At 45.9% G+C, this 12,634-nt stretch overlaps 1 protein-coding gene across 1 annotated transcript in view; it reads right to left on the bottom strand.

The window, feature by feature from the left end:
* Window positions 1–240: 240 nt before the first annotated feature.
* HPSE (heparanase) overlaps window positions 241–12,634 on the bottom strand; it is a 36,123-nt gene continuing 23,729 nt past the window's right edge. The window contains exons 8-12 of the mRNA XM_056111142.1: window positions 11,747–11,853; window positions 11,446–11,560; window positions 8,812–8,930; window positions 6,663–6,809; window positions 241–410 (exon numbers count right to left, since the gene is read on the bottom strand). Of these exons, the coding sequence (XP_055967117.1) occupies window positions 251–410; window positions 6,663–6,809; window positions 8,812–8,930; window positions 11,446–11,560; window positions 11,747–11,853 (648 nt within the window). The 3' untranslated portion in view covers window positions 241–250. The remainder of the gene's footprint in view (window positions 411–6,662; window positions 6,810–8,811; window positions 8,931–11,445; window positions 11,561–11,746; window positions 11,854–12,634) is intronic.

The following is a 12,634-nucleotide window of genomic DNA, read 5'->3' as shown; positions in this document are numbered from 1 at the left end:
ATAACTTAAATAAAAGTAATATATGGAATGGTGTTTGGCATAAGGTATCACTAACTTACTATTACTAGCAGTGGACTACTCTGGGAGAACAGAGATTGTGCCAAATTTGGCTAGTACTGAGCCTGTGCCAGTGGCCAAAACTCCCACCGTTTTTGGTAAGGTATTTTTTGTCTTCCTATAACTTGTGTTTTGCTTTATTCCCAACAGGCTTGGAAAAGTGAATCTCAGGACAATTGCGTGCCTTTCATTTTCAAACACAAGCAGCCACTTTGGCGTTTCTTATCACAAAGAACCCGTAGGAGAAAGCTGGCAAGCCCAGGGCACTTCCAGGGCGCAGGGGCTTCTCCGGCAGGGCCGGCAGCGTCTCATCATCCACCATCTTCAGAACCTGCCCATTGAGTTGAACGGATCTGCAAAGGGCAATGACATTCCAAGTCAGTCCCATCTTTGCTCTCCTTCCTTCCTTCTTCCCTCCCTCTCTCCCTCCAACCTTCCCTCTCTCCTTCTTTCCTTCCTTTCTTTTCTTGTTTCTGGTTTTGGGATCACAATCAGACAATCAGTGGTACTCAGAGGTTACTCCTGACTCTACACTCAGGAATTACTCCTGGCAGACTTGGAGGACCAAACGGGATGCCAGGGATTGCACCCTGGTTGGCCATGTGCAAGGCAAGCACCCTCCTACCTGCTAAACCATCTCTTCAGTCCCAAGTCCCATCTACTCTTAGAAAGAAAATATCAACAGGTCTGACCTTTTTAGAAGAGGGCTGGTGTGGTAAGTTGCCAGTTTATAGTGAAACAGTACAAACAACCACTGTATGTCACCATGGTTAAAAAGGAAAAAATAAAGATTTTATTTGACTAAACCATAGTTTACAAAAAATTTAATATTTTTTGTACTTCTCATTTGGAATTCAAAACTGAGTTAAAAATGGGAAAAATTATGGGCAAGTATTTCTTATGTATACATTTATAAGGCACTGGTTGAACTCTGCAAGAAAACATCCAACCTCATCAGAAAATGGGGCAAAGAAGTGAACAGAAACTTTCTCAAAGAAGAAATCTGAATGGCCAAAGGCACATGAAAAAAATGCTCTTCATCACTAATCATCAGGGAGATGCAGATCAAAACAACTATGAGATATCATCTCACACCACAGAGACTGGCCCACATCCAAAAGAACAAAAGCAACGGTGCTGGCGCGAATGTGGTGAGAAAGGGACCCTCCTACACTGCTGGTGGGAATGCCGACTGGTTCAGCCCTTTTGGAAAACGGTATGGACGATTCTCAAAAAAATTAGAAACTGAGCTCCCATTTGACCCAGCAATAGCACTCCTGGGAATATATCCTGGAGAGACAAAAATGTATAGTCAAAATGACATCTGCACTTGTATGTTCATTGCAGCACTGTTTACAATACCCAGAATTTGGAAAAAAACTGAGTGCCTGAGAACAGATGAATGGTTAAAGAAACGCTGGTATCAATACCACTCCTGGGAATATATCCCAGAGAGGCAAAAATGTATAGTCGAAGTGACATCTGCCCTTGTTTGTTCATTGCAGCACTCTTTACAATAGCCAGAAACTGGAAGAAACCTGAATGCCCAAGAACAGATGACTGGTTAAAGAAACTTTGGTACATATACACAATGGAGTACTATGTAGCTGTTGGAAAAGATGAAGTCATGAAATTTACATACAAGTGGTACAACATGGAAAGTATCATGTTAAGTGAAATGAGTCAGAAAGAGAGGGATAGACAAAGAAAGATTGCATTCATCTGGGGGATATAAAGTAACAAAATATGAGATTAATACTCAAGAATAGCTGAGATCAGCACCAGGAGGATTACTCCATAGCTTAGTGGCCAGTCGGGCATTCTAGAGGAAAGGGCAGCTCAGATAGAGAAGCGAGCACCAAATAAAGGGTGTTTGGAGGATCCTCCCAGGTGGGGAGATGCATGTCGAAAGCAGACTATGGACTGAACATGTTTGCCACTCAATGCCTCTTTTGCAGACCACAACACCCAAAAGGAGAGAGAGAACACAGGGGATTGCCCTGCCACAGAGGCAGGGGGGGGATGGGGGGATGGGGGTGGGGGGGATATTATCCATGGTGGTGGAAAATGGGCACTGGTGGAGGGATGGGTATTTGATCATTGTATAATCAAACCCAAGCACAAAAAATTGTAAATCTACCACTGTACCTCATGGTGTTTCACTAATAAAAAAAGAAAAAAAAAAACCGTCCCTAAGACACTGAAGAAAAATAAAAGAAGTATTATTAGTATAGGAGCATAATATAAACTCCCATTTAGTCGTCAGTATTTGCTTCACTTTACTTATATGCCTTTTAGCCTTATGATGTTAAAACATTGGAGTATTCATCTTTTGTTGGTTCTATTTAATTTATTCTGCACTGTACCTCTTTACTGAATAAGAAATGTTGTTTCTCATCTATACCCTAACTTTTTTGCTGTCTTATTTAATGTCAATAAAACAACCTTATTTGTATAACATAAAAAAAAATTAAAAAAAAAAGAAACGCTGGTATATCTACACAGTGGAATATTATGCAGCTGTTAGAAAAGATATACATATCAACATATATTTTTTACTATAAATAAGCCTGTTATACCTATGGTCAATAAGCATGTCAAGATTTGATTTTTTTTTCTTGCCCATTCACTACATCATTTTAAAAGTTTCACAGGATTTCATTGCTCGAACACATAGGTTACTTAAATGTCTGGTGTGAGACATTTGATTGTTTACAATTTAGCATTTTTACAGCCCCACTTGTGGGGGGTGGGCAGGGTGGTATTTGTGCCACATCTGGCAGTGCTCAGGTGCAGTGCCGTACCTCCTGGATTACCTCTTCAGTTCTCTTTACATTTAAAATTTTTTAAGTTCTCATACTCTATTCTCACTAAGTTTCAGTCAGTGAAGAACTGATGGCTGTTTAATCTGCGTTAGAGGGTCAGCTCCATTTCTATACCTCATATCTTTCTTTACTTTTTTCTGGTGGTGGGGGGTGACATTTGGGGTCATACCTGATGGTGCTCTGGGTCTTACTCCTGGTTCTGCACTCAGGGATCACTCTGGCAGGACTCAGGGGGCCGTATGGGGTACCAGGGATGGAGCCCAGGTCATCCACACGCAAGGCAAGCATGTGTACCCACTGTACTATCACTTGGTTCCTTATGTCTTTCTTGTCAGGCATCTGCTCAGGATGTGGGCTGGCAAGCCCTCACAGCAACGGGACTCAGTCTGCGGGTATGGGGTGTGGTTCAGTGCTTAGAAGTATTTAGAAGACGCAAAGAAGAAAATGCCACACCGTCATCAGGAAACCACAAACAGAGTGCTTCTCTCCAAATGACAGCCGCAAGCGCTGTGCGCATGAGATGAAGGACCTCGTATGAAAGCACACAGGGAGTGTCGGAAATACTTTTGGAGAAGCCGCAGAGTTTAATGGTAATTGGGCCATTATAACAATATGACTGTAGGTGAAGACGATGAAATACAGTTGTATTAGAGCATCCAGCTGGAGTGTTTAATCTGCTCTAAATAGGGCTAGAGGAAGGTGTCAAGATGCTAGCATGAGCTTAAAGCATCATAGCAATGGGGTGATGGGGCAAGGTTGATTGGAGAGCAGTATCTTGTGTCATATTTTGAAGTCAGCAACACGATGACAAAGACATAGAGGATGAGCTTGTCAAGTTTTGGGCGAAGTAAAGTGAGAAGAAATTGGCAGAATAAGGTGTGCTGGATAAAATTTATCCAGATAAAGAGGAACTACTGGGGCTGGGTAGTTCAGCCATAAGGGCTTGCCTTTAATGCGGCAGACCTGGGTTCTATCCTCTGGACCCCATCTAGTCCCCTGAACCCACTGGGAGTGATCCCTGAGCACAGAACCAGGAATAAGTCCTGAGCACCGCCAGGTGTGACCCCCAAACCAATATATATATAAGCTCAGGGCTTACTCAGTATTGCAGAACTGTAACTGCAATGCTGGGAGCGAGGTAGAGACAGGGGGCAAAGCCAGATTCAGCACATATGAGCCATGTGCTCGAGTGCTTACTATTTCCTGAGTCTAAATTTTATTTTTTTTTTGTTGTTTTTTGCTTTTTGGGTCACACCCAGCGATGCTCAGGGGTTACTCCTGGCTCTGCACTCAGGAATTACTCCTGGCGGTGCTCGGGGGACCATATGGGATGCTGAGGACTGAACCTGGGTTGCCCGTGTGCAAGGCAAACGCCCTACCCGCTGTGCTATCTCTCCAGCACCCTGAGACTAAATTTTAAGAAAATGTTTTTTAATAAATATCCGGTCGAATATCTATGAAACACTTGCTCCGAAGGACCCTCTGTAGGCAGTAGGTGTTCTTCTCGTCAAAGGATTTTTCTTTCTGGTGAACAATTGTTCAATGATGTGTTTCTCTGTTCATAACGCTTCTCTGGGCTGAGTGTGTGTTCATCACGCTTCTCTGGGCTACTTTTTGCAAAAATTAACAAAGATTTTTTTTTTTTAATTTGAAGCACTGCGATTTACAATATTGATGGGGCTTCAGGCCTGTAATGATCCAATACCACACTTTCCTTCCGTGTTTGCTTACACCCCCACTGTCTCCGGGTTACCCCCTCCCTCCACCCGCCTCTTGCCTTCAGGCAATATTTAAAAAGGAGAAAAGTATAAGAGGAAAAAGCATATACTTATCAAATAGATTTAGGGTAAGGGAACTTTAACGATACTTTGTCAATTTCCATTTAGAAAGCATGAAATGTATGATCCGCCTGCAACAGGGCCGATAAATACAACGAAGACAAGAATTCCGGAAGAAATGGGCATATTCAGCCTGGAGGGATGGCAATCCACTGCCCTTAAAAGAAAATGGGGGGGGGGGGCTGGAGCAATAGTATAGCGGGGAGGGCATTTGCCTGGCATGTGGCAGACCTGGGTTTGATCCCCAGCATCCTATCCATATGGTTCCCCAGCACACCAGGAGTAGTTCCTGAGTGCAGAGCCAGGAGTAACCCCTGTGCATCGCCGGGTGTGACCACTCCCCCCCAAAACAAACAAACAAACAAAAAAACAAAATACAAAGAAAATATGGGTAGTGGGCATCGCGCCGGATTGGGTAGCGAACTCAAAAGCCCACGCGAGCCAGGAGGAGTCACTAGTGCAGGCCAGGAGGCAGCTGAATGTTCCACAGGAAACAGGGAGAAGAGGGGATTTGAGCACCCTCCATAGAATCATTATCCTGAGTCAGCTGGGAAAGCGAGAGCTGTCAGAATACCTCCTGGCCTCGACCTGTGGACCAGGCTTCTTACTCCTGGGCCACACACCTGTGGCTGCTGTTGGGAATGTTTGCTTTGCTTTGTGTCTACTCCTGGTGATGCTGATGCTCAGGCAGTGCCGGGGATCAAAGCCAGGCCTGGGCCACACAAAGCTTGTATAAATGACCTCTAGGGCGATCTCCCCTACCCAAATTATCCCTTTTTTTTTCCTGCTTTTTGGGTCACACCGGCGATGCACGGGGGTTACTCCTGGCTCATGCACTCAGGAATTACTCCTGGCGGTGCTCGGGGGACCCTATGGGATGATGGGAATCGAACCCGGGTGAGCCACGTGCAAGGCAAATGCCCTACCTGCTGTGCTATCGCTCCAGCCCCAGATTATCCATTTTAGTTTTTATTTTTTTCAGGAGCTCTGGCTTCTGCAGGGAGCACTCCTGGTGCTCGGGGGACCATGTATGGTTTTGGGGGCTGGACTTGGGTTGGCCGAATGCAAGGCAAGTGCTTCACCCAGTCCAGCAGGATCACAGCAAATCTGATGGGAAAATTGCGTGGAAGACGCCCCCGCCCCTACAAGCCTCAATGGGCCTGGACAAGCCACAGAAGGCCCAGCTAGCACACACCAGCACCGTGACTTTAGTAACACCACCGGGAGCTAGAATAATCATCACGAACTTACTCTTACGGGGTGGGGTGGGGTGGGGAGGGTCACACATGGCAATGCTCGGGGGTAACTCCTGACTCTACACTCAGGACTTACTCCTGGCAGTGCTCCGGGGAGCATATGGGATGCCGGGGATCGAACCTGGGTCGGCCGCGTGCAAGGCAAATAAGCACCCTGCCTGCTGTATTATGGCTACAGCCCCCCCCCCCCCCGCCCCCCGTATTTGGATAATTCCATTTGCCTTTGTGTTATGGTAATATGAAGCAAATCTGCTTGTGCCTACAAAGAGGCAGGTTGGGGTGGTGGGTGGGAAATGGGTCACTGGGGTGGGACTGGTGTTGGAACACTGAAACCACTGTGCAATTGTGTTACAACTTGGTAAATCATGGTGCTTCTAAATTTTTTTTTGGCTTTTTTGGGTCACACCTGGCAATGCATAGGGGTTCCTCCTGGCTCTGCACTCAGGAATTATCCCTGGCGGTGCTCAGGGGACCATATGGGATGCTGGGAATCAAACCCGGGTCAGCCACATGCAAGGCTAACGCCCTACCCGCTGTGCTATTGCTCCAGCCCCTAAATTTTTTTTTTTATAAAATAAAAAAAAATCATTGTAACTAAAAATAGCCAACTTTGATTTTGCTAGCAATGGTCTCTATTCTGCTCAACATTTGCGGACAGCATAAAATGCACAAGGCAAACTACTCACTTGGAAAGTAATCCACTAGGTCCTGAAGGTTTCAAGAGGTACTTGTCCACTTGTTTGTCAAACAAATGACTGGGCAACTGCAAGCGCTTGGTCACATTATGCAGGTTTAAGGCATAGAGCGTTAAGTCTCCTTCTTTGTACCTGGGACTGGAAGCAAATATGCAACTCAGTAAAACTTGTTATCTATAGAAACAATTAAAATATCAACCACTGACAGGAAGTTTTAGCATCACCTCCCGGGATAACGACCCCTTTGTAGCCTTCCTTTTTTTTTTTTTTTTTTAATTAGTGAAACACCATGAGGTACAGTTGTAGACTTACAAATTTTTGTGCTTGGGTTTCAGTTATACAATGATCAAACACCCATCCCTCCACCAGTGCCCATTTCCCACCACCACGTGTCCCAGCATCCCTCCCACCCCCCGTCCCCCCATCCCACCCTGCCTCTGTGGCAGGGCATTCCCTTTTGTTCTCTCTCTCCTTTTGAGTGCTGTGGTTTGCAAAAGAGGCATTGAGTGGCAATCATGTTTGGTCTATAGTCTACTTTAAGCATGCTTTTCCCATCCTGGGAGGATCCTCCCAACACCCTTGATTTGGTGCTCCCTTCTCTATCTGAGCTCCCTTTTCCCCTAGCACGTGTGGCTGGCCTCCAAGCCATGGAGCAAACCTCCTGGTACTAATCCCAGCCACTCTTGGGTGTTAGTCTCCCATTTTGTTACTTATGTAGCCTTCCTTTTATGACTCTTCATTTAGGGCTGGTAAAGTGCTCATGGCCTGCCAGCCCCATAGCAGCTGTCAAGCTGCATCAGGACCCGTTTGCTCTATGTGGTACAGGTGCTGGGCCCCACCGCCCAACGTCTCGAGGAGCTGCGGATTGTGGGTCTGTGCAGGAAAAGGAAAGTCAGCCCTTGTCTGCGTGCTACAGCATCACCCGCCTTCCTCGCTGCAAAGAATTTCAAGAGGAGGTGAAGAATGAAGCGAAAAAGTTGCATTTGGAACAGGGTAGGAGAAGAGAGGAAGAGCAGAGGGAAGGGGAGAGGAGGGGCGGGGAAGAGAGGAAAGAGCGTCCATTGCATATAGTGATGTGGGCAGCAGAGCAGTGCCTCAAGTGATGCTATTTTGCTTTTGTTGCTGTTGTTGTTGTTTTGCTTTTTGGGTCACACCCAGGGGATACTCCTGGCTCTGCACTCAGGAATTACTCCTAGCGGTGCTAGGGGGACGATATGGGATGCCGGGAACCAAACCTGGGTCTGCTGCGTCCAAGCCAAGCAGCCTACCCTCCGTACTGTCGCTCCGGCCCCAAGTGATGCTATTTTGAAGCCCTGATCGCAAAGCTTGCTCCAACACTACCTTTTCCTGGGCTGGAGTGATCTTTGCTACGTCACCAGGTTGAGTTTCTGGGAAGCCGGTCTACCACACAGGGCAGTTAAATGAGAAAAATAAATTTTGTGGATTCACGGGAATTCAACTTATAAACCAAATAATATGAAGGCTTTTTCTAGTCTTATGAAAATACTGAAACATGAAAGAAATTAAATCTATGAAAGGTTTTCAGATTGTACCCTTTCAAAACATTTCATCATCTCTTGCCTTTGGAGACTAAAATGAACCGTTTAATACCCTCTTATTAGAAAGGACAGATTGAAAGACACACACATACACACAGAAAGAGAGAGAGAGAGAGAGAGAGAGAGAGAGAGAGAGAGAGAGAGAGAGAGAGATTCATTTTTTCAGAGTACTGAACTATAAAAGTCTCTCTTACTCCTGGCTCTGTATTCAAGGATCAATCCTGGCACATTCAGTGGGTGCTAGGGACTAAAACTGGGTTGGCTGCATGCAAGACCCTACCTGTCGTACTATCGCTGTAGTCCCAACATTTCTAGTCTGGTCTTTACATTCAAGGTAAAACTGCATTTTGCATTAGAAAAATAAAAAAATCTTTGTACAAATCTTTGTTGGATGAAAGAGCTTATGTTCAAGCTGCTTTTCTAGACCCTGCCTCCCAATCACTATAAATTAAAAAAAAAAACACCAACAATTAAAATCAAAACCTTGGCACACCTTCAACCCACTGGCTGGAGATAGAACAAAAGATCATTAGAGCAGAAAGTCACGTGCTGTCACTGTGCAGAGCGAGTGACCTCCTTACTGGTTAGTGCTTGTGCAGTGAAGATAAACTCGAAGCTTGCCGCTGTCCGGCTTGTCCACTCGTGCTTCGAACACAGTGCTGCCCACCAGTTTCTTGAAGAGAAGAGATAACCAGTAGTCCTAGTGGTGCAGGTTGGCGAGACGAGAGGGGGGGGAAAAGGATCTTATTTCTCTATTCAACAACAACGTCAAGCAAATAATTGTCGTACAAATTATCTATTTATCACAGAGGTAGGATTCATTCATAATACCAGCATGATCTGAGGGTAATATCTTTTCTTTCTTCTTTTGGGTTTCGGGCTATACTCTGTCGCCCCAAAGAATTATTTTTAAAAAATAGATATCCTTCGATGCCATCTTAGACTATAAAAATCCAAGTCAGGCTTGCTCTAATTATATTATTCTGGCTTTCATTCTGACATTCACATGTTCCTGTGTCTTTCTTCTTCTTCTTAGTTTTTTGATTTGGGGGCCACACATGGCTGTGTCCAAGGCTTACACTTGACTCTGAGCTCAGGGATCGCTTCTGGGGGCCCTTGGAGGACCGGATGTAGTGCAGGGGTCAAACCCAGCTCAGCACGTCCAAGGCAAGAACCTTCCACCTTGCACTGTCTTTTTGGTTCCAGACTATTTTTTTCCAGATTTAGTGCCAGGTACAGTCAGAGGTGGGGTGGAAATGAGACTTTGTTAATAAATATTTTAGCTATTATTAACAAAATAGTCAACTCATGGGGGCTGGGCAGTACTGGCACTTCTCGGGGTTCAATCCCCGCTCTGTGCTCAGGGATCACTCCCGGAGGGGCTTGGAGGACCATATAAATGCTGGGACAGAATCAAGATTGGCTGCGTGCAAGATGAGCACCTTAACCTCTGTATTTTATCTCCAACCCCACGAGAGAGCCAATTTTTACAGTGAGATTTTTATTTTATTATTTAAATTGGTTTTTTTTTGTCTTTTAGGGTTGTACCTGGCCTGCCAATGCTCAGGGGTTACTCCTGGCTCTACTTGGGGAAATATATGGAATGCCGGGGATCAAACCCAGGTCAGCCATGTGCAAGGCAAACACCCTACCCACTGTACTATCACTCCAGCCCCTACAGTGAGATTTTATTGGTTTGTTTTTGTTTTTATTTATTTATTATTTTTTTTTGCTTTTTGGGTCACACCTGGAAATGCACAGGAGTTACTCCTGGCTCTGCACTCAGGAATTACTCCTGGCGCTGCTTGGGGGGCCATATGGGATGCTGGGAATCGAACCCGAGTCAGCCACACGCAAAGCAAACACCCTACCTGCTGTGCTATCGCTCTAGCCCCTACAGTGAGATTTTAAATAACAAATGTACAGTACCAGCTTGTCTTACAGTAAAATTTATAAGGGGTCGGAATGATAGTACAGGGGGTAGGATGCTTGCCTTGCATGTAGCTAACCCAGGTTCAATACTCGGCACCACGTTTATGTCTCAAGCATTGCCAGGAGTGATCGCTGCGAGCAGAACCAGGAGAAAGCCCTGAGCACTGCTGGGTATGGCCCAAAGCACAACAAAAAGTCAAAATTTATGACAAAACAGCTGTGAAGCTTTGAATTCTATAGACTATAGCACTGTAGCACTGTAGCACTGCCCTCCCATTGTTCATCGATTGCTCGAGTGGGCCCAGTAACATCTCCATTGTGAGACTTGTTACTGTGTTTGGCATATTGAGTACGTCACGGGGAGCTTGCCAGGCTTTGCTGTGCAGGCGAGATTCTCTTGGTAGCTTGCTGGGCTCTCTGAGAGGGGTAGAGGAATTGAACCCGGGTTGGCCCGGTCAGCAGCATGTAAAGCAAACACCCTACCCACTGTGCTACTGCTCCAGCCCTCTATAGAATATTTCATTTCATTTAATTTTCATTTCATCATCCTGTTATTCGTCAATTGCCTCGAGCAGGCCCCAGTAACGTCTCTTTCATCCTAACCCTGAAATTATATTCAAGGCTCTTTAGGAGAATGAGACCCATCATTGTTACTGGTATTTGGCATATTTGGTACGCCACGGGGAGTTTGCCAGACTCTGCCCTGTGGGCAGGCTACATTCGATAGCCTGCAAGTTTGTCCAAAGTAGGAATGACGCCTAAGATCATTCCTATAGAATATATAATGATTTATTTTGCAGAACAGTTTTGATCCAACTTTACCTCATAAAATTTGAGTCATAAAATTTCAAATTAGTTCTTTTAAAACACACACACACACACGCGCGCGCGCCTCTTGGACAGGCAGTACAGCGGGTAAGCCAAATGCCTTTCATGTTAGCTGACCCAGGTTTGATTGCCAGCATCCCATATGGTCCCCTGAGCCCACCAGGAGTGATCCCTGAGTGCAGAGCCTGGAGAAAGCCCTGAGCACTGCTGGCACGTGTGACGCCAAATCCAAATAATAAATAAATAAAGTACGGAAAAGCATTAAAGTATGCCCCTCATGGTCCACATACATAATTACCCCTATGTCTAAATTTTCTCTCTTTAGACACAAAAATGTTGGAATGCATGCTCTATCAGGCTTCTTCCACAATTCAGAGTTCCCTGGTTTGCTTTACTGAGAGTACTGAGTTGGCCCAGAGAATGGACTCTTCCAGAAGGGCAAACAGCTCACTCACAGGCATAGGCTCGAAGTTCTGGTCCACCAGATGGTAGTTTCCGGCCCCGAAGAGCACTTGTCTCATCACCACTTCTATGCCCATTTTGGCCGACAGGCCCAACTTGTCCAGCCACCTGGAACAGAGAGACGGCAGCTTTCCTCGGGTTTGGGAAACAAGAGGACTCAGCAGCATCTTCTCACAAAATCTGGCATGATCTTAGGCGTCAGCCCAGAAACCGTCTCTGACCCACATTCTGACTGATGCGGCGTTTCTGCTGAGCAGAAAAGAACCAGGTGTGGGGCAAGGGCCCGTCACTCACATGAAGCCCGCAGCGAAGGTGTCGGACAGCCGGGGCGCTCCACCCCCATAGGCAGAGCTGGTCTCCCCCAGCCAAACCTTCTTGTGGGGTGTGGTCTCCTTCACAACCTGAGAACAGGAAAATCTCCGTGGTAACTTCAAGCCAGCCAGACAACTATGTGCACTGAAGATTAGCAATCTGAACCCTTATTTCCATAATCACGGTCCCCCATCACTGCAAACTATGTTCCTACTCCTTTAGGTCTCAGGTAATTTATTTATTTATTTTTTGCTTTGGGGGGGGCTGGAGCGATAGTACAGCAGTAGGGCGTTTGCCTTGTGCACAGCCAGCCCGGCCGAGCCAGGTTCGATTCCTCCGCCCCTCTCAGAGAGCTACCGAGAGTATCTCGCCCTCACGACAAAGCCTGGCAAGCTATCCATGACGTATTCAATATGCCAAACACAGTAACAACAAGTCTCAAAAAAATGGAGACATTACTGGGTCCGCTCGAGCAAATCGATGAACAACGGGAGGACAGTGACAGTGACAGTTGCTTTTTGGGTCACACCTGGCAATGCTCAGGTGTTCCTCCTGGCTCTGCACTCAGGAATTACTCCTGGCAGTGCTTGGGGGACCATATGGGATGGTGCGGATAGAACTTGGGTCCGCCATGTGCAAGGCAAATGCCCTTCACATACTCCACACATCTGGGATGCTGGGGATGGAACCCAAGTTGGCCACATGCAAGGCAAGTGCTCTCTACCTGCTGGACTATGGCTCTGGCCCCAGCCTCAGGCAAAAGTGACTGGATTACCAAGGTAGGGGGAATGTCAATTGTCCCATTTTACAGTTGATGACAGTTTTCAATTTACTAAAAGGTTCTTAGAAGTCTTTAAAAAAAACTGATAG

This window comes from Sorex fumeus, unplaced genomic scaffold (assembly GCF_029834395.1).
Source record: "Sorex fumeus unplaced genomic scaffold, SorFum_2.1 ptg000013l, whole genome shotgun sequence".
Lineage (NCBI taxonomy): Eukaryota > Metazoa > Chordata > Mammalia > Eulipotyphla > Soricidae > Sorex > Sorex fumeus.
Note: the sequence above shows the minus strand (reverse complement) of the source record. Positions and strands in the feature narration are given on the sequence as shown.